General features: G+C 50.7%; 9 protein-coding genes across 9 annotated transcripts; 5 read left to right on the top strand and 4 right to left on the bottom strand.

Annotated features, from left to right (window-relative positions):
* Nucleotides 1-257: 257 nt before the first annotated feature.
* ABOM_000038 (uncharacterized protein) lies at nucleotides 258-2,782 on the top strand (the record flags this gene model as incomplete). Its single annotated transcript, XM_022527168.1, has 6 exons — nucleotides 258-314; nucleotides 359-1,058; nucleotides 1,120-1,195; nucleotides 1,359-1,878; nucleotides 1,942-2,585; nucleotides 2,644-2,782. 6 exons carry the CDS (start codon nucleotides 258-260, stop codon nucleotides 2,780-2,782), a joined length of 2,136 nt encoding a protein of 711 aa, XP_022394775.1.
* Nucleotides 2,783-3,857: 1,075 nt separating this feature from the next.
* ABOM_000037 (uncharacterized protein) lies at nucleotides 3,858-4,292 on the top strand (the record flags this gene model as incomplete). Its single annotated transcript, XM_022527167.1, has 2 exons — nucleotides 3,858-3,968; nucleotides 4,041-4,292. The coding sequence occupies 2 exons, from the start codon at nucleotides 3,858-3,860 to the stop codon at nucleotides 4,290-4,292; spliced, it is 363 nt and encodes a 120-aa protein (XP_022394768.1).
* A 1,167-nt stretch (nucleotides 4,293-5,459) lies between these two features.
* Nucleotides 5,460-6,391, bottom strand: ABOM_000036 (HPP family protein; the record flags this gene model as incomplete). The annotated part of the gene is made up of 2 exons (XM_022527166.1): nucleotides 5,460-5,760; nucleotides 5,811-6,391. 2 exons carry the CDS (start codon nucleotides 6,389-6,391, stop codon nucleotides 5,460-5,462), a joined length of 882 nt encoding a protein of 293 aa, XP_022394767.1.
* A 4,926-nt stretch (nucleotides 6,392-11,317) lies between these two features.
* On the bottom strand, nucleotides 11,318-12,324 carry ABOM_000035 (oxidase ustYa family protein; the record flags this gene model as incomplete). The annotated part of the gene is made up of 2 exons (XM_022527165.1): nucleotides 11,318-11,958; nucleotides 12,012-12,324. 2 exons carry the CDS (start codon nucleotides 12,322-12,324, stop codon nucleotides 11,318-11,320), a joined length of 954 nt encoding a protein of 317 aa, XP_022394770.1.
* Nucleotides 12,325-13,024: 700 nt separating this feature from the next.
* On the top strand, nucleotides 13,025-13,609 carry ABOM_000034 (uncharacterized protein; the record flags this gene model as incomplete). Its single annotated transcript, XM_022527164.1, has 1 exon — nucleotides 13,025-13,609. The coding sequence occupies one exon, from the start codon at nucleotides 13,025-13,027 to the stop codon at nucleotides 13,607-13,609; it is 585 nt and encodes a 194-aa protein (XP_022394769.1).
* A 780-nt stretch (nucleotides 13,610-14,389) lies between these two features.
* Nucleotides 14,390-15,106, top strand: ABOM_000033 (uncharacterized protein; the record flags this gene model as incomplete). The annotated part of the gene is made up of 1 exon (XM_022527163.1): nucleotides 14,390-15,106. The coding sequence occupies one exon, from the start codon at nucleotides 14,390-14,392 to the stop codon at nucleotides 15,104-15,106; it is 717 nt and encodes a 238-aa protein (XP_022394772.1).
* A 64-nt stretch (nucleotides 15,107-15,170) lies between these two features.
* Nucleotides 15,171-16,106, bottom strand: ABOM_000032 (DUF3632 domain-containing protein; the record flags this gene model as incomplete). Its single annotated transcript, XM_022527162.1, has 2 exons — nucleotides 15,171-15,670; nucleotides 15,737-16,106. The coding sequence occupies 2 exons, from the start codon at nucleotides 16,104-16,106 to the stop codon at nucleotides 15,171-15,173; spliced, it is 870 nt and encodes a 289-aa protein (XP_022394771.1).
* A 1,068-nt stretch (nucleotides 16,107-17,174) lies between these two features.
* On the top strand, nucleotides 17,175-18,972 carry ABOM_000031 (T6SS phospholipase effector Tle1-like catalytic domain-containing protein; the record flags this gene model as incomplete). The annotated part of the gene is made up of 2 exons (XM_022527161.1): nucleotides 17,175-17,279; nucleotides 17,326-18,972. 2 exons carry the CDS (start codon nucleotides 17,175-17,177, stop codon nucleotides 18,970-18,972), a joined length of 1,752 nt encoding a protein of 583 aa, XP_022394774.1.
* A 216-nt stretch (nucleotides 18,973-19,188) lies between these two features.
* ABOM_000030 (class I SAM-dependent methyltransferase) lies at nucleotides 19,189-20,131 on the bottom strand (the record flags this gene model as incomplete). The annotated part of the gene is made up of 2 exons (XM_022527160.1): nucleotides 19,189-19,509; nucleotides 19,559-20,131. 2 exons carry the CDS (start codon nucleotides 20,129-20,131, stop codon nucleotides 19,189-19,191), a joined length of 894 nt encoding a protein of 297 aa, XP_022394773.1.
* Nucleotides 20,132-21,360: the final 1,229 nt, after the last annotated feature.

Genomic DNA, 21,360 nt, shown 5'->3' with positions numbered 1-21,360 from the left:
TTCTCTCTTTTTTGACAAAAGAAAAAGGGGGGAAGATTAAGTTGACGCGGGGGCATTCTGGGCCAACAAAAACGACTCGTAGTCGGCAGCACCGGATCGGGCGGTCCGGCCGGGGCGGTGGTGGAAAACCACTGTTATTGACGTGAAGGTCATGTATCCTATTACCATCGCACAAGTCCATCCTGGTCTTCTTGTACGCGTTAACTCCCGAGCCTCCTGTCGCACGGTTCTACCGGATCGTAATAAGATCACCTAGGATGAAGCGTCAGCGTGTCGGGGTTGCGTGCGACAAGTGCCGCCTGCTCAAAGCAAAGGTTTGCTCCGTTCTCCGCGCTTACAACCAGCTCTAACTTGGCAGTGTGACGGCCGCCAACCAGTGTGCTCCAGATGTGACGGATATGGGTTCACCTGTTCATGGTCGGCGCGCAAACCGAGAGGGTCGCCAGGAAGTCAGCCTGATCTGGGCCGTCGAGGACTCGACGAGTCTGGTCGTGATGCTCACGGTGCGCTGTCCGGCGGCACGACGGGGGAATTCCTCACAGCCTACGCAAACGCCACGCAATCTTATGAAGCATTGATTCGCGAGCTCAGGCTGCACTTGGATTCTGCTCAACAGGCGAAGCTTGATGCTGGTCTGCAGAATATTCAGAATCAACTCCCCGATGCTACCAAAACCGAACAGCCCAGTTCGAACGCAATAGCCGCCCCACCGGATGACGATACCACGGAGTCTTCGCCTACTTATGTGGGCAAGGCAAGCGATATCCATTTCGTCCATTCCATCCGGAAATATGTGACTGGAAATGGCTCTCTCGATGAAGACGATCTCCCCACTCAGAGCTATACTCATCATCCCAATTTAGGGGCATTCGTGGCGTTGACCCAACCGCCGTTGGTACCCTCGCCAGCTGAAGCAGAACAGTTTTTGGACGTCTATCTGTCGACTATCCATATTGCGTATCCGTTCATCGGTAAATCGGTGCTCCTCCGAGAATTTGGCCGATTTCAGGCGGGCGACCACAACCAGCCGGAGTTTCGGCCGTGGCTGGCACTATTCAGTACGATGCCCCGTGGAAATGTCCCCTGGATCAAGAGTGGGTCGGTTAATCGGTGATGTAGACTTCATTTTCGCCATCGGATCCTACTATACCTCGTTCCCGCACGGGAGGCACGGCGGCTCGTGTCATTATTTCCGGTATTTCGAACAAGGGCTCTACTTCTCACGTGAACTCGGCGCTGATTGCTCTCTTGTCAATATTTGGAATTTGCTCGTGCAGTGTTTCTTCTTACTAGCCGTTTGCCATACAGATAGGTATTCGGTCTGCCTGACTTGCTTTGCCGGTGGCTAACTCGACCAGGTGTTGGAATACCCTGGGATTCGCCATCCGCATGGGCCATAGCATCGGTCTACATGTAGAGAACTCGCCCAACTGCCCCTTGTCCAAGGAGCCGTGGATCAAGGACCGCTCCCACTGGCGGCGCACGTGGTACTCCCTGTATGTGCTCGACCGGCTCTTGGCTCTGCAGCTCGGACGGCCGATGGCAATCCATGAAGCCGACTTTCATGTTGACCTCCCTTCTGCCACCGACGACGCACCATTTAGTCCTGGCGGCGACCATATCGCCAGCCCGGAGCGCAATCGAGTCCGTGGACATATGATGGACTATTTCATCGCCGTCATCGACTTTTCTTGTATCTTAGGATTGGTCATCCGGGAGCTATATCGACCATCCCAGATCGACATGTCACCGGAGCAAATGCTCCAGAGTACCGCGACGCTCGACCATCGCCTTACCGAATGGCAGCTGCAACTCCCGCGGCACCTCCGCTTCGACCTGGGCCACACCTTCGAGAAATCGGTCTCTTTCAAACGCCAGGTTTGCCCTCGCCTTACATCCACAGGGTCTCAAGATACGAGTCATATACTAACCCGACCTTAGCGCAACATGCTCGCCGTCAAATTCCACCACCTTCGCGCCCTCATCCACCGCCCCTTCCTCTGCCTGCCCCTCCTCCAAATGAACAACATGCCCTTCCTCGACCTCCTCCTCCAGCACAAAGAACGCATCGCCGAAGCAGAATACATTTGCATCCATGAGGCCCAGCAAACTGCCCACCTCTTGCATAACGTCACCGACGAGCGCAGCCTCGTCCATGATTTCCCCTGGTGGCAAATGATCTCCTGTCTGATCTGCGCGAGCTCGATCCTCTTCGTTGCGGAGACCTTTTACAGTGACAATGCTTTCCTTCATGGACGAACGTCGCCGCAGGCGCTGCGTGAGGATGCCGAGAGTTGCCTGAAGGTGTTTGAGGCGCTGAGCGTTAATTCAGTGGCGGCGCAGAAGGCGGCGGATATGTTAAGTGCGTTGTCACGCGCACGACGCCTGGGGGAGGAGCGTAAGTCTCGCGCACACCGTGCCCTCTGGCATGCCATGATTGTCACCCAGGCGCTAAACCAGGCTAGAACTTCCCTTGCCGGAAAACCTCTCTTCCCGCCCGACCACCCCGTTACACCCCCTAGTTGGCCGTGCGAGTGCGTCTACATACTACCCTCCTCCCGCACCACTAGGGACTTCGACCGCTAGTGCAAGCACGCCGAGCAACCCTGCGCCCAACACATTGCCCTCGTCACTCCTGCTCAGCGATATCCCCTTCTCATACGACTGGCCGAGCGAGATCTCCAGAGCGATGGAATGGTCCGTGCAGTTTCTGGATCATCCGAATTTTGGACAGGCGGGCGGGCCGTCCGGAGCGAGAGGAAATTCTCTGCATCGCTCATGAAGATCATAGTCACTATTGTATATTCCCTGGTTGGATACGGATGTTGTCGATTGTGTCCTTGGAATAATCAATGTCCAGTCGATATCACATTGGCAAGATATATATTCCCCATCTCATTTAACGGCAGCAGGCACCCTTGATTCTTCATACGTTCTATTTCCTTAGCATTCTTTTCACTCTAAATACTTTGTGTCTCACCCGTAAATCAAATACATTAAGATACTGTCCCAGGTCCCCATGAAATACGCATATCGCGGGATTTCCTATGTTTGTCCGATGTGTGTTAATTCGGTGGATTGGGGCGGATCCGTTCGCGGTCGAACCGTGGCTCGGATACAATACCGGAAAAGCCGACGTTCGTTGCTAATGTTTCATCCACAACATTCCCGTTTTACCCGCAGTGTCGTATAACACATAGCTATGGGAGGACGCCGTCTCCATTTGCCAGTCGCAACCTTTTCGGCAAGAACCAGACTGCAATTATGTGCGTGGGTCTGATTGCTACATTACAGTTACTAGCGTCTTATCTGCCTTCGAACAATCCCCCTAGAAGGGGCGGAGAAGGTACAGATTCTGAGACAGATTCAGACGAGGAATATGCGGCATTGAGCGAGGTTGGAGCCCCTGAACCGGTCGAGAGAGGACAGCTCGCGCACGACGACTCGGAGATCTATCTCGAACAGGCACTGTCTCGTGGAGGCTCAGATATTCTGAGCCATTTGAGCGAAGTGTGTTGCCCATCACCCGTACCTCGAGAAGACAGTCCCCTCCACCGCCGAGCAAGCCTCGAAGGTCACCTCTCTGCCCTCCGGCAGCATCATCATAAGAGCCACTAATCCTTTGCCATTGGAACCTGAGCGCTGCAAATTGCGGTCCGTCCAAGTTCCGCCCCACCCGTGCGACCCGTCTGCCTGTGCCGGACGAATGAATTACGGAAGTCACGGTTATGATGGTAGAAAGGGACTTGCTGGATCAGTCGTGACAGCTTAAGACTGTCCAGAGACTTGCAATACAGCAATGGTGTTCCATCTCCATAGCCAATACCGGATGTCACATATTCCTGAGTCAGAGCGTCATGGCCCAAGACTATCTACAGATACCTTCGCCGACAGAAAGAGGTGGGCTCACACAACAAGAGCTCGCATTGGCGCCCATGCCGCGCTATTTTGGATCGAAAGACTGGACGGTCAGCCAGCCAGGTGGGTCCAGACAACTGGTCACAGCCACTATCTCGGACGGAAGACTGACGGAAGGATAGGCGCACTCCCCAAGGAATGTGAGCTCTGCTGGGAGCAGTTGGGCCCCGAATCCGCCTACCGTGCTCTACCGTGCAAACATATTTTTCATCTACCTTGTATCGATTGTTGGCTTTGTACCGAAGATGCGAGCTGCCCTCTGTGCCGTCGTAAATTCTATGAATATCGACGTCGGGGGAAGATCTGCACGTTACGATCGAATTCCTCAGCAGACGAAGCCTCCCATCGATGCCATGTGTCTCTTGGGGGAATAAAATCGTGGGTTAGAAAAAGGTTATCCACTCATTGAGAAAACCTTTGGGTTACTCTGTTTGCTCTAAACTCTAGTTTTGCAATCAACCACACCATCACTCACGGCCCCTCGTTTAAATTATAAGCTTACACAAGTATAATGCATCTGGTGCCATTTTAGAAGCCCTTGTACACAAATCAAGTTGGTTCCTTGTCTTCGCAGCATCGTCCAGGCGCTGCATTCAATACGGCGCCATTGTATTACGATGTCGACGTCTTACACATCCTGGCCGTACTTCTGGTCTCAATTGATAAGCTAAGCCAAACGTTCTCTCCGACTCTCTGTCGTAGTATACTGGGTCTAGCTGCATTTGCCCTTCCTCGTATAACCATCTCTGTTAATCCAATAGGTGGCAGAGAGTTTCCGTGATGAACAGTATCAAAGTCACACGGAAAATACACAGGACAAGTGAGACGGCCAAGTCGAACTAGCCGACGGCGCGAAAGCATACTGCTGGAGGTGAATGAAAATCTAAGGACGAGATTTGGAACCTGGTGTCACGCTCTTGGTCCCAATGCTGGTTAATGGGGTGATGGAAAATTGACCCCGTTCGTCTCCCTCGGAATTATCTACATGACGTTTGGGAGTTGCGTTTGGGTCAGTTATTTTTTGGCATCTACCGGTCAACCCAAGAAGGAGGACAGTATATTGGGCGAAGATATTATCGAGGAAGATATAAATTCATGGACAAAGCCCATTAAAAAAGAAACCTTCAGAATTGTACGACAGCGTGCGATTCGAGATACCGACGAGATCAATGAACATGACTATGCCAATATGGCAAGATGGTGCTGGGTAGCAAGGTCCGGAAGTATCGGATAGTTAGATCATTCAAGGGGGGAATCAAGGCTAGCAATCTAGAGCCATCTAATCGTGCGTTGAACAGGGCATTTCGATGCTGGGGCAGATCAATACACGAGCTTGCTGCTAGTCCCCGAACTCTAATGAGGGAAACGTATAACCGCTTTTATAATCAACATGCGTGCCAGTGCTCCACTGATGGTCGCTCCGCTGATATGAAAACAAGACACGCACTTAGATATATGGAATCCCTCGTCACATTGGGTGACTCTCAAATGTGAGCAGTATCAGCACGGCCGGAACTACCTGCTATGATAGAATTGGCTCGTTAACGGTGGGCTTCCGAAGGATTGCCAGTTTCAACGGCGAGATCTCCTTCCGACGCGCCCCTGTCTATCTCGCCTTCTTCTACTCGACGCAGTTCCTGGTCGTGGTTTTGGCCCGGAGGCAGGACAAAAGTCGGCCCAGGAGCCCACCAATGAAGGGGATACCTCCGACGACCCAGATTATTGACCAGGATTGCCCAGGCCAGCATAATCAATGATGAAGCAAGTACGGTTGGAAGATAGCGCCACGATAGGCTGACAACGTCCGACTGAACGGCTGCGTTGAGACCCGTCGCTCCGGCCCTGGCTGAACAGTTAGTATTGCGTGACCCTGTGGGAGGAAGGCGACGCACAGTAAGTGAACAGTTCCTGTCATTAACATCACAAGTAACGACGTGGCCATCGAGATGCCCCCATTGATAAAGGTCGCAGGGTGAAAGTGAGTGTTGTCTAAATATCCCTGGTATTGACCATTGAGGACGAAAAGCCGAGTGATACAGGTTCCAACCAATGCAGAAAGAAAATGGCCACCGATAAAGTTGCGAGGCTGGGCGACAGGGGATTCGACCACCCCGAAGAGCAGCACAGCTGAGGCCCCGAAGGATGTGATGATAGTAGGGGTATGGTATACATCGCGGAATGCTGTCTCAGTGGACATAATTGCCTCAATCAAGAGAATCCCCCCAAAAGCCCCGATCCATGCAAAGAGCCATGTCTCATACTTTAAGGGAACTTTGGGCAGCCATATGAATGGAGGTATTGGTAGCGGGTCATAAGGAGGTCCTTCATCTGGGGGACGATATCCTGTAAAACGGGAGAGGCTGGGTGGTAGATCGCTACGATAGTCACGGCAGAATTTGAGTTGGGTCAGTGAATGCCAGTATTTTGCAGGGCGTTGCCTGCTACGCTGCCGGTGTGTCTTCTTATTCTCCATTCTTGTCAACGATGTAGCGATTAGAGATGTAGCAAGCCTTGTAACATGGTCGGTGTGTCGGCCGGCGGCCAGGAAAACCTTATATACTCATGATAGTATCATTGTTTGGCAACCTGTCCGCACGCACAGGCGGCACGGACGGTCCGCTGTGGCAAGTTAATGATGCACCGGTAGTACTACAATACTTTGGCGCTATCCATTGGCGCGGATGCTGTAGATACAATTCCTGCCCCATCAGGGGATTCGTGAAACCCGGTTGCGACTGTTCTATACCACCAATTTCTCGACACTCAAAACGACACACACCATGGGTGTGTTGCAGATGTTTGTCCAGCGCACCTGATCGAGGGTGGACACACAAGGCAGACTGTCATAGCATGACGATAGCCGACCACGGAACGACGACTAGGGCAGCGGTCAGACATCCTGGGATATGCTATGACCAATTGGCGGGAGGCCATAGTGGAGTTTCATGTTGTTGTCACTTTAGATCTATTATCAAACACCCTCGGTCACGTTGTCGCACTGTTCGGGACGAAAAGATACTGGACAATTGCCGATAGATACCTCATCTCTATTTTCGATAGTGTGGCTGTCCCTGCTACCTGATATAACAAGCATCCATTGCTGCCTGGAGAACTTGGCTGGCAGGTGATCATCTCCACGACGATGCCCTAGTTTGTTGTTGCGGGCTTCGTTCCGTGGTTCTCTTTAACGGCCCGCGCGAGCCTGCATGACATTTTCCTTTCGACGAAGAGGCGTTTAAACTGATTGACAGGGACCATATCCGCCTGAACCGGATCGTTCCATTGGATCTTCCATATAAATGTGCCAAAGGGCGGATTTTACAGGGGCGACGCCCTCTAGCTGAGTCCACTTCGTCAAATATGTCAAATATGATACTACAATGTCTGGGTATTACCTGCATGTACCTCATCCGACAGAGCGGGGAAGGTTGACGGTACGAGATCTGTTTCTCTCGCAGATGCCGTTTGCATTCGGACAATCCAGATGGAGTGATAGCAAGTCTGACCGTGCATATCTACTACGGCTACAACCTTTTCTTACATGTTCGTAGAGACCTTCCCGGATACTTGCGTGTTCTGTTTAGAGACATTAGGACCCGCCTCGCCATATCGGCTCCTTCCATGCGACCATATTTTTCACCTTCCGTGTATCGACCGTTGGCTTTGTGGCGAGGATGCAAGCTGTCCAATTTGCCGTCAGCCATATTATCATCTAAGAGGCCCTCGCATGGTCTATATTGCTCCTCCTTCAAGAAGCTCTTCACATCACTACGAGTTGCCCGACATCCGTGACAAATTACAGACGTTGGGTGTTTGGTTTCGCAGGATAACCGGTACATTCTCGCGCCGCCCGAATATCCATGATCGCTACAGCCATGATTGACTCTCTGTCTCACCCATGAGGTCCATGGCACGGCACGGCATATCCTATCCCTTCCGCTTGGCCCGTGTCTGGGAGTCTCATTATTCTGAAAGGTATTTCCGATTCTAGACAGGCAGCTCTAGAGACAGTCTTGGGAGTGAGCAGCGCCTTTCCAGCCGCGCTTGCTGCGATTTCCGGAATTGTTCATCGACCTAAACATTCCAAAGCCGTCGCTCTGAAAATAGTGCATTGGGTCTCCTGCCATGGGATGGATATGACCCCTCAACCTGACTCTTTTCCTTGATCTGTTCCCCTTGTCCGCTGTCTGCATCGTCTTCGATGATCCACTTTGTGAGCGACAGTTCAAAGGCAGCCTATCATTTTCTTACACTTTCTATTTTAATTCTGCAGACTCATGTTACTGTCTTACCTCGGAATACATTCGCATGATTTGTCCAATGGCATGCATCTCTCAAGGAACTCATTGGCTGTAAATGGCAGAAGGTCCAGCGGAATGCCCACTCGAAAGTCACAGGTATCCGTAACTGGTTTTCTTGAAACCTGACATTGATTTTTGTCATTCACATAAACCCTATGCCTACTGTAGCAGTTGAGCCGAGGCCATGTGGAATATTTCATGTGGAACATGCATATGGGTAAGCCAGGCTCCTCAAACACTACTGTCTACATTATTGCCAATATTCAGTGTTTTCCCAATATGAGCTTGTACACCCGATCGAGGTATGCTGGTGAAGGAAGATTCATTTAGATTTTATGATTGTCTAGTCGTTGGTGTGGAACCCAGGTGGAAGCTTTCGAAAGTCTGCTTTGCATCTGGAGACCGACCGTGCAGGAGAGAGTCAAGCAGATCCTTTATAGAACAATGCCCACTTTCATTTCGATGGGCACCAAGAGCCTTATGGCCACAGTTTATCATACGTCTCTAAATGCGCAGAGGAACAGTGCCTCTCCGCGATTGTCCGCTACACAGCATCTTCAGCAGCAATCCGCTTTGTCAGTGGGGACTGGCAAAGAGGACAGGTTTGGTGGAAGCTCCAGTACCATCGCTCTAGACAATGCTGGTGGAAAAGATGACAGCATTGGAGGTCAAAAACCATATCAGTCGAGCCTAGTTGTTCAAGGCAAATGGAGCTAGCAGAAAGTATTAATAGAAATGGCAGTATAGCAATAACCCTTGATATCCTCACCAATTCTCTCCGCCCGTTGTTTGAGGCCTGCTCTCTAACTCACGGGACTGCTCCAGTGATGCTAATGCCATGGCCGGAATGCTTCGAAGCACAACATGTTCAGGATACACCTTCTTCCTCTGTACCCCACTATCCTGCGTCCTTACTTGGTAGGGATGCCGCATGCTCCACAGCTTTAAAGCGAGGCTGTAGTATTTCCTTAGTATCTTGATGCTCTGCATGGATGTGGATGATACATACAAGAACAAAATAACCATGAACGCGAAGGTTGTGATAGGAACAGCGAGACTCACAGCCAATTCGGTGCCCTTTGATCGCTGTTCGCTTCTTGGCAGTATATAAGACATTTGTCCTTTCAATACTGTGTGATAGTCTTTAATCTGTTTCAAATGAGAAAACGCTCGTATGCCGGTATTCCTGGCCCAATATCTTGGGCAATACTTAACTTCATATGTTATCCGGACGGTTAAAGTGCCCTGTACCGCCGTAACTGGCGCTCACAGTAATCATAATCCTTCGATGGGGAGATAATGGACAGGTTAAAAATAGAGACTAGCCCAGGCATGCGTCCAGAGAGGGGTGAACCATGGCGTGGATAGATCCCTGAGGTCAATTGAGTGGACACTGTTACCATACGCCCCCCCTAAGGCTTGGAACAGAATATATGTTCGTGATGACGTCGTTCCCGGTCCAAGGTAACTGACAGGAAACCCCAAGTCGCTATTTGATGCTTGAGTGGACAAAATGAACACTTCCGGAAACCACGGCCCAGACGGCTGGAGTGGCGATCCATAATGTGGTTTAGCCCTTACGACCTCGGAGTTGCCTATGATGTTTTTCACGAGGGAAACAAGTTACAACCAGGCCAAGGCGGAATCAACCCTGACGCTCATACACAATAGGTGTGTGACGATTCACAGGTTACTATGTCCAAACCAAGCTCTAGCGCGTGGAACTTGTCTCGAGTGTCTGGCAACTCGTGGTGGGGAGGGGAGAGTCATGTAGACCATGTGAGGGCCTAGAGTCCGCACTGCAAAATCATGGGCTCATGGAAGGAGCTTATATGGCGAAGACGGTATAATGCCTCCAAACAGAACACGCATGTATGCGGGAAGCTTTCTCCGGAACTGTAAGACAAGGCTGTAGGTCTGCTGTTTGGTAAATCTTTATTATAGGTCTATACGGAAGAGCCGGCTCAGGTGGATAGATTGTCAATCTCATTCTGCAATGTTGCGATGGTTTGTCATTAGCTGAGCTCTCCATTCGGAGATGAGCCTTTAGAAAGCGAATTTTGGCAGATTCATTACTCAAACGTCACATGAGCCTAGCGTGTGCTTGCAGCAGATCAGATTGTGGGTGGAAAAAATATCGGCGTGCATTAGATCGACTCGGATGGAAGTCTTTTGCTATCGGCTTCAATAGTATAATGATGTATAGTATCTTCACAGTTTATATTGCCTTGTAAAGACTGACATGACTACAGGACAATCCATTGCTGTGCTATTTTGACAACCTCTCACACATGGCCTGGCGTTTACGTACAACTTGTGAAGTCATCCCTATATCGGAAGGTAGCTAGTCCTGATGATCAAATAGAAAGAGTAAAATACTATGGCTCAACCTGTATTCACGTAGTGCCATATTATGTCGGGGATGAGCAAGTAGGTCTGGTTGGAAAATTGCACGGGGGCTCTCTGAGGTTATGCGGTTTTCATCGATCCTAGATATGCATATTGCCAGCAAGCGAAGCATATATAGGGGAAGATGCATGTTCAGCGTCACCAACTCTTGCAGCAGTTTGCGGTAGGCTAGGGCAACTTCCTCAACATCAGAATGGTTATTCCGGATTGGACGAAAATGTACCAGCTCAGAATCCTGCAAGGCACAAATCGGTCCTTGAAAGCGGTCGTATACGTCCGGAGGTTACCTTCCACGTTATGCTTTTGAACATATTCCAGATTAAGCCAGAGAGATGGGATGGACGACAATATATTATGCTTCACAAGGTCTTATGGCCACTATTCTTTTATGTCACTGGGGCAAGACCACAATTACGGGTCTTACGAGCGCTAGAATGAGGTGCCGTCTTGAGTTCTCAAGTTTCTTTCAACGAGCTGACCGGATCCCGCGTCACTCTGTACGCGGGTGAAGGTTCTGCTCTAAATTACATCAACTTGTAGTTCCCTTTGTGTCCGAGGCCTGCGAGATGATACCGGCACCCTTGATGTACATACGATTTAGACGGGACACCCGAAGCAAAGTACATAACCGTTCTATGCTTTCATGTATCGGTAACAGATGATTAGGGGTCTATAGAAAACACATTGCCTCATACAGTGCCACCTGGTTCGGCTGGTCGTGCCGGCGCAGGTTCCGGCAGGCGCACGTAACCCGCAGGTGGCTCTTTCATTGTTTTCCACACTGAGCGTGGAACCGAATTCTCATTAACATGCGCCAGAAGAGTGTCAAAGTCCCGACAAACATGCTGGTTCCTGAAGTCAGGGAATGGCTGGTCCCACCCCTCGACCCAGTTGAACAGAATCACGTCCACGCTACTTGAGCATTTGATGGCCTGTGCCAGAATATCTATACAATGACCAATATGTGCCTTATGTTCCGCATCCGGATTGTTCCCAAACCGAGGATAATAATAATGCTCGTAGGAGATCTCCTTCCGCAGCATGTCAATACAATGAAGGAGATGGAACACCTCTGTCTGTGCGATATATGCATCATCACCATATCCATGCTCCTCTGGGATTTTCACCGCAACCGAGGGATCCTTTCCTAGTTTGTGGATTTCATCGGAGGATATGATAATCGGCATGACTCCGGTGCCGATGCGGAACCATTCTGCGTCGGCTTCACTCCCTGTCGGGATCCGGAGAATTGAAGGCGGATCAGTGTCGTACAATGATGCATTTGGGGTTAAGGTAACTCTTGGAATATTCACACGGTCCAGTAGAGGTGCTGAACAGGTCAGTGTGACGTGCAAATCGAGTGGAAGATCTAGGCAGCGTTACCGTAATGAGATGTTGACTTCCATTTGTCTTGATCGCTCAGGTCCTGGACGCAGGCCTGTCGCGATAGTACCACGAATAAGAGAATAACGGAGGTTACCAGTAATCCCACATTGAGAATGGTGAGCCATAGCATGATGGCGTTACCCTGGGGGGATACGCGCTGTGCTGCTCTCACTATCCACCCCACTTGACCATGATCATGTTTATGCGTAGTGTCATTGCTGGTCAGGAGTGGTTTTGCTAGATCCTCTTGGCTCAAGCTTGAATGGAAGCCATCGTCTAGGCCGTTGGAGCCTTCATGAGCCTTCGGCATAGTATCGTTAGTCAAGCAATACAAACCAAGAGGATATCAATAGTGGTAGGGCGCTTCAGGTATGTGAAACGAGAGAAGAAATGGCTGCGGCAACTAAGGGTGAGCCTCGTTGTCGGTCGTATTATGGCGGCAGCGACTTACACGGATATTGAACGCCTGGAAGAGCGAGATAGACCAAGATACAAATCATATCAGGCTGAAGTGGTGCAATATGGCGGAATATCGTACCCCAGCGAAACCTGAAGGACTGATAGAACAAACACAGATTCGGCAAGTCCGTCGGGATTCCGCGACGACATGCCTTGGCATGCTTGGCGAAGAGGAGATATAGATCCTTCCGGCAGGCATAGAACTTGGATTCAGATGGTCCAGCTTATAGGATACACTGGAGGGCTATCCATGTTACATCCACTATATGCTGACCATGTGTCTGAGCCCGCTAGAGTAATCCAGCAGAATCCTTCTGCTGTATTATCATCCCTGTGACCACATCTACGACGCAAAAGGTTATTCTCGAATTTGAACGTAAGCGCAAACTGTACGTGGCTGTACTTCAGCATGCGTCCCAGATGTGTTCACAACGTGGATATAAAGGCCGTCCTTCGACACCGAGGATATATCGGCATAGCTTTCTGTTAACCCTTACTGTGCGCATTCTGAATTCCCATTGAGAACTTTCCCTTCGGAACCATCCACCATCATGCAGTTCAACGTTATCGTCGCACTTCTGGCCATTGGAGCGCCCTTGGCCTATACTGCACCCATAGGTCTGGACAACCGCCCAATGAATGTTTCTCTGCTGACGTCGCCTTATGTAGCTGGTCAGGATAACGAGGCAATTCCCTTCTACGAAAAACGTACGGACAATAGTGAAGCCATCCCGTTTTACGAAAAGCGTGCAGGGGATAGCGAAGCTATTCCATTCTATCCAAAGAGGGAGGAAAACAGCGAGGCTATCCCATTCTATCAGAAGAGGGACGATAGTAGTGAGGCTATACCCTTTTACCAGCGTCGGGCAGACAACAGTGAGGCCATTCCTTTCTATGAAAAGCGGGCTGAGGAGAGTGAGGCCATTCCCTTCTATCCAAAAAGGGAAGACAATAGCGAAGCTATTCCATTCTACGAAAAGCGGGGGGAGAATAGTGAGGCTATCCCATTCTATCCAAAGAGGGAGGAAAACAGCGAGGCTATCCCATTCTATCAGAAGAGGGACGACAGTAGTGAGGCTATACCCTTTTACCAGCGTCGGGCAGATAGCAGTGAGGCCATTCCCTTCTATCCGTAGGCGCTGCTGTCACTACCAGTGCAACGGAAGATGACTCGCTTGGTTTATACTTAACGTACTATCGAATGAAAGTCTTCATCATCCTTAGTCCAGGATTCTGTAGGTCTCTGGAAATTCTACTCCACCCACGTGACATGCAGTATCATTCTCAAGTTGGAAATTGGTATCGGAGGCCTTCCTCGCTGCTCCGCGAACCCACCAAGTAGTGCTAGACTATTAGATAACGGTCTTGTCAGCATGTACAGAACCCCGCACGTACATGCTTATCCTCAAGGTGCACCACACCTGTCTCTCTATGGGCGCCCAGTAGTCTTCCGCCTGGCCATGGCCGATATCTCTGTATTACTTGGCAGTGGTTGGCCTACACGATTTAGTGTCTACGCCTGCAGGTTGTTGGAGACGCAGTCCGACTATAATTGGATAGTATGTCACTGAAGAACCGGGATGCACTAATACACACCGGATCCTGCAATGTAACGTCGGGGGAGTGTGAAGGATCAGGTTCCATGATTGGGGGCGGGAACAGCACTCGGTACCCGCGTTGTATAGGGTTTTCGCCTACGTGAGCCTTTTGTTGGTCCTAGCGGGGTGCATATATTCGATACGAATGGCGGAGGAATTCCTTCTGGCTCACCATATTGCGTCGTACTAGAGAGTCTTTGCGTTTCACTACGCCATCTCTAAACGTGCCCCAGTCTGACTACCCCAGCACCACTGCAAAGCACGGCGGTAACCTCTGTCGAGAGACCCAGGCCGAATCAAACTTGTTTGCTCAGAAAAATGGCTAAATACAAACGTCTTATGGATGAAGATAGCTCGGATGATTCGGAGCATCTTGAAGCTCACTATGAATCTTCCGGAATGGCAAAGCGTGACCGGAAGCTTGCCATTCGCGTCAAATACGCCTTCCTTCTACTGCTAGCGACGTTTGGCTTCCTCGATTTGACATACCGAGTATATATTTCGATCCGCTCTCGCAAGCCAATATCCTGTAACTGTGGAGAGACGGTTGAAGAAGCCATCGCCAATAGCTGCAAATATGACTCCATTGCAGCTGCTTGGCTCCCTCCGGCCTGTCGAAATGACGAACTTCTCGAGCAGTTCGAGGCATCTGGCCCCAACTCCGACGGGAGCTGGCTCTACTATGCGGATAAAAACAAAACACAGGTCCTCTCACTGGAAGAAGTGTCCATGCTCCCGAAAACCGGATCGCATTTCTTTACCACCCATCAGTGGCATTTGGTCCATTGTGCGTACTACTGGAAGAAGATGTTCTTGGCTGCTGAGATGGGTACGGTGATTGAAGCTCGGTATAATAACCTGGCTCATATCAATCACTGCGAGATGATGTTTCTGAAGCGTGACGCGTTGGATACGATTGTGACCGAGGCGGGCGTGTCCCTGCATTCGGATCGGATGGTGGTCGCGAAGAAACATGGCCATGAAGGGCATAAGCACGAAGGGAGTGACGGCATGGGCGAGGGGACGGGCTATTAGATTGCACCAAGTATCTTGTACGTACTGAGCAGTTAGAGACTTGAAAGTATGATCTGAGCGTGTATCAGCTATGACCCTCAACCCTATCCATTGTCTCCACAACATTGCCTGCCAACGTCCTCGTGTCTGCATCGGCCAACCCACAATCCCGAATAGCACCGAATTGCTGCTTCCACAGTAGCCAGCGATCAAGACACAATCCCTGGGTACCTCTGAACTTCCGCCTCAACTTCCTTCGCTCGACTTTCGACAACATCCACAGCGGGCCTCCCTGGGTGCCTCCAATGGCTTCATCTCGTCCATATAGAGCGTGAGCAGCATACAGAATCCACACCCCCGCCGCAGCAGCTTTAAAGGGCAATTGATCGACGTCACTGGGATCAGCCGAAACGACATCGGGACTGCCCCGAACAGGCAGCATGACCCCCTCTGCCACATCGGATAACGCCCAGATTGCATACATCTCGAGCGGGACGAGACCGAGCCCAAGTACCCGAGCCGCGTAAGCCTGGAGATTGACAAACCGACGTTTCTTCTCGTCGTCGGTCGCATCGGGACTCACCGCTAGCAGTCATTAGTAGCTCTTCCATGACTCCAACAGGATCGGAAAACAATCAGAGAAGCGTTTACCTTCCCAGCTTTGCGGAAATTCAGAGGCAAAATAGGGCACGTTCCTCCACAGCTTTTGGTTTAGGATGGTCTGCTTTGAGGTAACGCCCGCTAGCTCTTGGACGATGGCGACCAATTTCTCCTGTGCGGGGCTCTCATAGGGTATCTGGCTAGCAAAACTATTGATCAACTCCCAGAAACAGGTGAGGACGCCCGCTGGGTCCATGCCAGGATTTTTTATGTAGTCCACGTAGCCTGTGTCTAGTGCGAGAGCTGCATCTTTGGCAGGCAGGGCGTTGGTGGGTTGGATTGCTGCCGTGATGATGGTTTGGATTGGAGTTTCAAAGTCATGCGGGGTGGGGGCTTCGATTTTCAAGTGAATTGGATCCATGACGACGGGTTGATTAGAACGACGAAGTATTTGGCAGGAAGGAGGATGACGAGCACGGATCCAAGATGCACGAACATGCCAGCAATGGACGCCTTCAGGCGTCTCGCAAACAAGTTTATCAGAAGACTCAGCCACACTAGCCTCAGGCAGCCATTCAATGATACATGCAACGTGGCCGTGGGGCTGATCAATATCAGCCACGACACATATGCCCAGCTACTAGATACCACACTCTCTGAGGAACGCATCTTTACACGCCGCAGTGTCGGCCAAAACTGCGATGCGAATAGTCCTGTTGGAACTACTCTGTTCCAAAAGTTAACTTCACATTGAGTTCTGGAGATATGGTCGCTGTGGGTGGCCATATTAAATCAACACATCGAGCGTCGGAGAGGTCTTCATCAGCTGTCAATGAACCTAAAGGGTATTACTCAATTGAAGTAGATGGAGGAAGGCGATTCCAGGTCCCCACTAGATTACTAACGTCCGATATGCTCGGATATGCTGGTCAATGACATCATTTTAGCCTGGAAGCCACAGACTGGTGAGGTTCATGGTTCTGAACTAAGGCTCTGATCACCAACGACCGCAGCCTAGGAAGGTTTAAGTTATATGACAGTTGAAACCACTGCATCCGGACATGGGGTGGAGAGGCTGACTCCAACTGCTATTGAGCGATACGGCATGCCGGGCGTGTTCTCATGCGACATAGTTTACTTTCACTGCTAATGACATCACGACATGGGCAACGTGCGGAAGTATGACATTATACGTAGGTCCCACAGATCTCTGGACCTCCAATTGCACAACACGATTGTGCATCACGGTTCGGAGCTTATATGGTCGTTTCCGCAACTGTGTCCTGGACCAGACTGAGCATGAAGTGCTGACGGCATTGCGCCATCCACAGTTCCAGACTTGCCGAAAGCATCGATTTGCTCGACACTGGTGCAGAAGCTAAAAGGCCCAGTAGAGAGTCCATACGCTAACCTCCAGTCGTAGTCCGAAAGGTAGGCTCTGCACTTGTGCATAGGAACCCGGTGGTTCATCACATCGATCGTCAAGATCATGCAGGCGGATCGAACACCAAGACAATTTGTGCTGTGCTTTGACGGCACGGGCAACAAATTTTCTGGCAATGAATCTGACAGCAATGTGCTGAAAATTTTCAGAGTAAGTCTTATGCGCCGGAGACCTGGACTGTCTTGACGGGGGTTAGATGCTGGATCGCAGTGGCGGCGATCAATTCCACTACTATCAACCCGGCATTGGCACCTATGTGACCTCGACCTCGCTGTCGAATACCGGTCGCATCCACAAAATCCGATCTGCCTATCTCAAAGCAAAAGACGCCGCCATAGGTTCCACCCTGGCCGAACATGTCATGGGAGGCTACAAGTTCCTCATGCGATACTACACGCCGGGAGACGATATCTACTTTTTCGGGTTTAGTCGCGGTGCCTATGTCGCACGTTTTCTAGCGGAAATGCTGGATGAGATCGGCCTTCTCGAGGCAGGTAATGAAGAACTGCTGCGGTTTGCTTGGAAGACCTTCGCCAAATGGCAACAACGTCGAGGCAACAAGGAAGAGAAGGATAAATTATCCCGATACATGGAAGCGTTTCGCGAAACCTTTAGTCGGCCGGTGTCCCAGATTCGCTTCTTGGGACTCTTTGATACTGTCAACAGCGTTCCCCGATTTGAGAATGCGTGGATGCAGCGCAGCAAATTCCCGTATACTGCTCGCACCCGAGCCAAGGTCATTCGCCATGCGGTCAGTATTGATGAGCGCCGGGCCAAGTTCCGACAGGACTTGATCGGCGAACTAAGACCGTCTACTCCCACGGACCCGACCTCCCGACGACAACGGGTGCGGGATCACCTCGCACGACACCACGTATATCTCCCGTACAATCCTGCTCACCCCCACCGTGATCATGAGAAGGAGCATCACAATGGAGCGGCTGCGACTGATGGCTCTCGGAATACCGAAAACGCTGCCAACCATGGACCCCAGGGGAAGACCAAGACACATACAGTGTATCGACCGCCGGCTCGCCGTCTCCGAGACGACCGCTCCGCGCGCTCTTTACCAAGCGCCGCGGCGAGTTGTTCGTCCCTATCTCTGGAGACAGAGGAGGATGAAGAGCAGGATATCGAAGAGGTATGGTTCCCCGGATGCCACGCGGACATTGGAGGAGGGTGGGAACTAGAAGATGGCGAAACGTATGCGTTAAGTCACGCTCCCCTGGTCTGGATGGTAGAAAAGGCACAGGAGGCGGGGGTGCAATTCAGTGTGAAAAAAAGGAAGTACTTCAACTGCTGGCATGATCCAGGTTGTAAGGCCCAGGGCCGAGCGCAGGACAGGGCTTCTGCGGAGAGTCACAGGAGCAAGCCAGACCCAGTAGTCATTGCACCAGACACCATCGATGAGAAGGCGGGCCTTTCTCACTTTGAACATGCCCTTCGGAGATCGAGCACGGATGGCAAAATCCATGACTGCCTGGAGTTCCGGAAAGGGCTCCCATGGACGTCCGTCCTGTCTTGGAAAGTTATGGAGTATATGCCCTTCCGTCGGATGGACCTACAAGAGGATGGCTCTTGGAAGCCCATTCGCTGGCCTCTTCCGCGCGGTGAAGTGCGTGATATTCCCCGTGATGCAAAGATACACGTATCAGCCATCAACCGCCTGAAGGTGAACCCAGAGTATCGGCCAGGAAATCTGATTATTGGTGGCGGGGGTAGAGGTGTAAAAATCGCACCAAAGGAGCGCGGCATTGGCGAGTGGGAAGTGGCTGAACACCACGGCTGTCCCATACAGGAGACATATCTCCGCAAGCAAATAACCCATGTTGCTGTTGCTTGATTTTCGTATGACTCCGTGCGTACTGTCTAGAATGATGGCTACAAGGATGAGCTTCGGCCCAGTGGGATCGATGCCAGCAGTAAATATATGGCCTTGACCTTGACAGTATTATGGTTCCTTTCCTTTCGTTCAATCCAAGATGGCATTTCTCAAATTATGGTACTGGGAAGCCAGTTCAAGCACCTAGGGGAGTCCATACAAAAATGCGCCTATCAATTATTTCCTACCAACACCTAGGACCGCGACACCTTTGCATACATCGCCGTTCTCCTCTAGAATCCTCAGATACTCCTCGCGAACTTGTTGTTTTTCCTCGGGGGTAAAATCGCCCAGGATCATTTGGGCACCGGGATTGGAACTTGTGGACATCATGTCGGCGAACTTTCCACGGTCTTCAACCACCCAGTTGAATTCGACGTACTCAGTATGCACGTCACGGAAACCAGCAGATTCGATCTCTCCCTTCACTCCAGCAGTATCTTGCCACTGAGCGGGGATCATATTGCTCGCTTTTGTTTCGGTTGACTTCCCACCCAACTGTTAGATACTGGCTGCAACAAAGCATGAAGAATATGAGAAGACTTACGTTACTATCACCCCCGACCTGTCGCACCTTGTGGGCCGCCCTAAGAAGGAGTTCCATCCACTCGACCTTTGCCCAGCTGGTACATGCGAAGACGCATCCGGATTGCAGCACTCGATGAGCCTCTCTCAGTCCCTTCATTGGGTCTGGGAGCATGAAATAGACAAGACTCCCCATGATGTGGGAGACGCTATTCGAGGGAAATTCAGACAGATCCTGTGCATCCACAACCAGTGTCTCGACTCGGCCCCAACAGTTTGCAGGGTCGGCTCTGGCTGCTATGTTCGAGTCCTTCCTGGCCCTGGTCGCTGCCACCATGCCTGCGGAGTAGTCTGTCGCGACCAATCGACATTCTAGTGGAATGTTGTTGCCATAGCCATCGATCAGCACACTGATCGCAGTGCCGGGACCACTGCCAATGTCTAAGATCGTTGTGGCCGATGAAAAGCTGACGGCGTTCTGCAAGGCTTCAATCATGCGCTTACAGGGAATCAGCAGTGGCCCTTCGAGGGGGATTTTGAGATATTCGGACGCGGTGGAGTCCCAGTCAGACGATTTGATCTCATTAATCTGCATTGTGCAGGTGGAGAATGAACTCAACAGCCAGTATTAGAAAACGGAGAATGATGGAACGGGACCGCAGGTTATTCCTGAAGCCTGAGAAAATGGTGAGAACAAAGACTTCGGTCGACCACGAAAGTGTGCTGGTTCTCGTATTTATATCTATAAGCGCCAACGCCACCAAGTTACTCGCTCGGAGCCTTTCGCGGAGACTTTTCCAAAGGACCACTTTCCCTACACCCACCACCCACTATGGCAGCTGGTACCTTCTTCGGGTTTGAGACATTCAAGCCGTGAGCCATAGCTACCAATGGTCGAGCCAAGATACAATGCATTTATTATGTACGGAATTTACGTCTGATAGAGAACACCGGCTACTATGCATCTATCTCCCTTTATAGATGGTGGCGACAAACTCCATATTTCCTTTGGTCAACTCCAGTTTCCTCTCCATTTCCAGCAATATGTTCTGTAAAATACTAAATCAAACGCAAGGGTCATTCAATAGCCGCTTCTAAGGAACACTACAGTGTATCTGAATCCTGAGGCCAGACATCCGCACAGGCCACCATCTAATTTAACACAACCCAGATCTGCTGGCCTTGGCTAGAATCCCCACAGAATGTTGTAATCGAGTACCATAGTACATTAGCAATGAATTCAGCAGCTGCAAATGCCACAAAAAAAGCAGATATGTGCTTTTCGGGCACTCCGCTGGGTGAGCTGTACCGCACCTGACCTAATGTTAAACATACACTTTCACTGTATATATATACATTAAAACCACTGGGGATGCTTACCCATATACGCTAATAACCGGGGCAATCGAGAAGTTACATGCCTCACCTTCTTGGCCTCTACGATTATCAACTGATCTGCTGAGTCTTTTTGGTCGAGCGAGATACCAGGTCGAATAATCGTACTCCCCGCTGAAACGAGCGCGTGGCAGCGACTCGGCGAATCTCCACATGTTCGACGTGTTCCAGCGAGAACAACACTTGGCTTATGTAGAGATTTCTTGGCGGTTTATTTCCACCGGGCTGGACTGCTACAATAGCTCTAGCACTAATCCAACTTCGCGCCCTGAAGCGTAGGGGCAAAGAGTCCCCTTGATATACTTGAGAAGCTTCCAGGATCTAGAAGTCAGTGCCTACACTACAAGCCAGGACGCTGCCTATACTCACAGGCAAGAGACAGACAAAGTAGAGTACATGAAATTCATCCAGATATCGTGGAAATAAAAT

The sequence above is a fragment of the Aspergillus bombycis genome, assembly GCF_001792695.1.
Source record: "Aspergillus bombycis strain NRRL26010 chromosome Unknown contig00001, whole genome shotgun sequence".
NCBI classification, from domain to species: Eukaryota; Fungi; Ascomycota; class Eurotiomycetes; order Eurotiales; family Aspergillaceae; genus Aspergillus; species Aspergillus bombycis.
The sequence above is the reverse complement of the archived record's forward strand: the minus strand, read 5'-3'. Positions and strand labels throughout refer to the sequence as shown.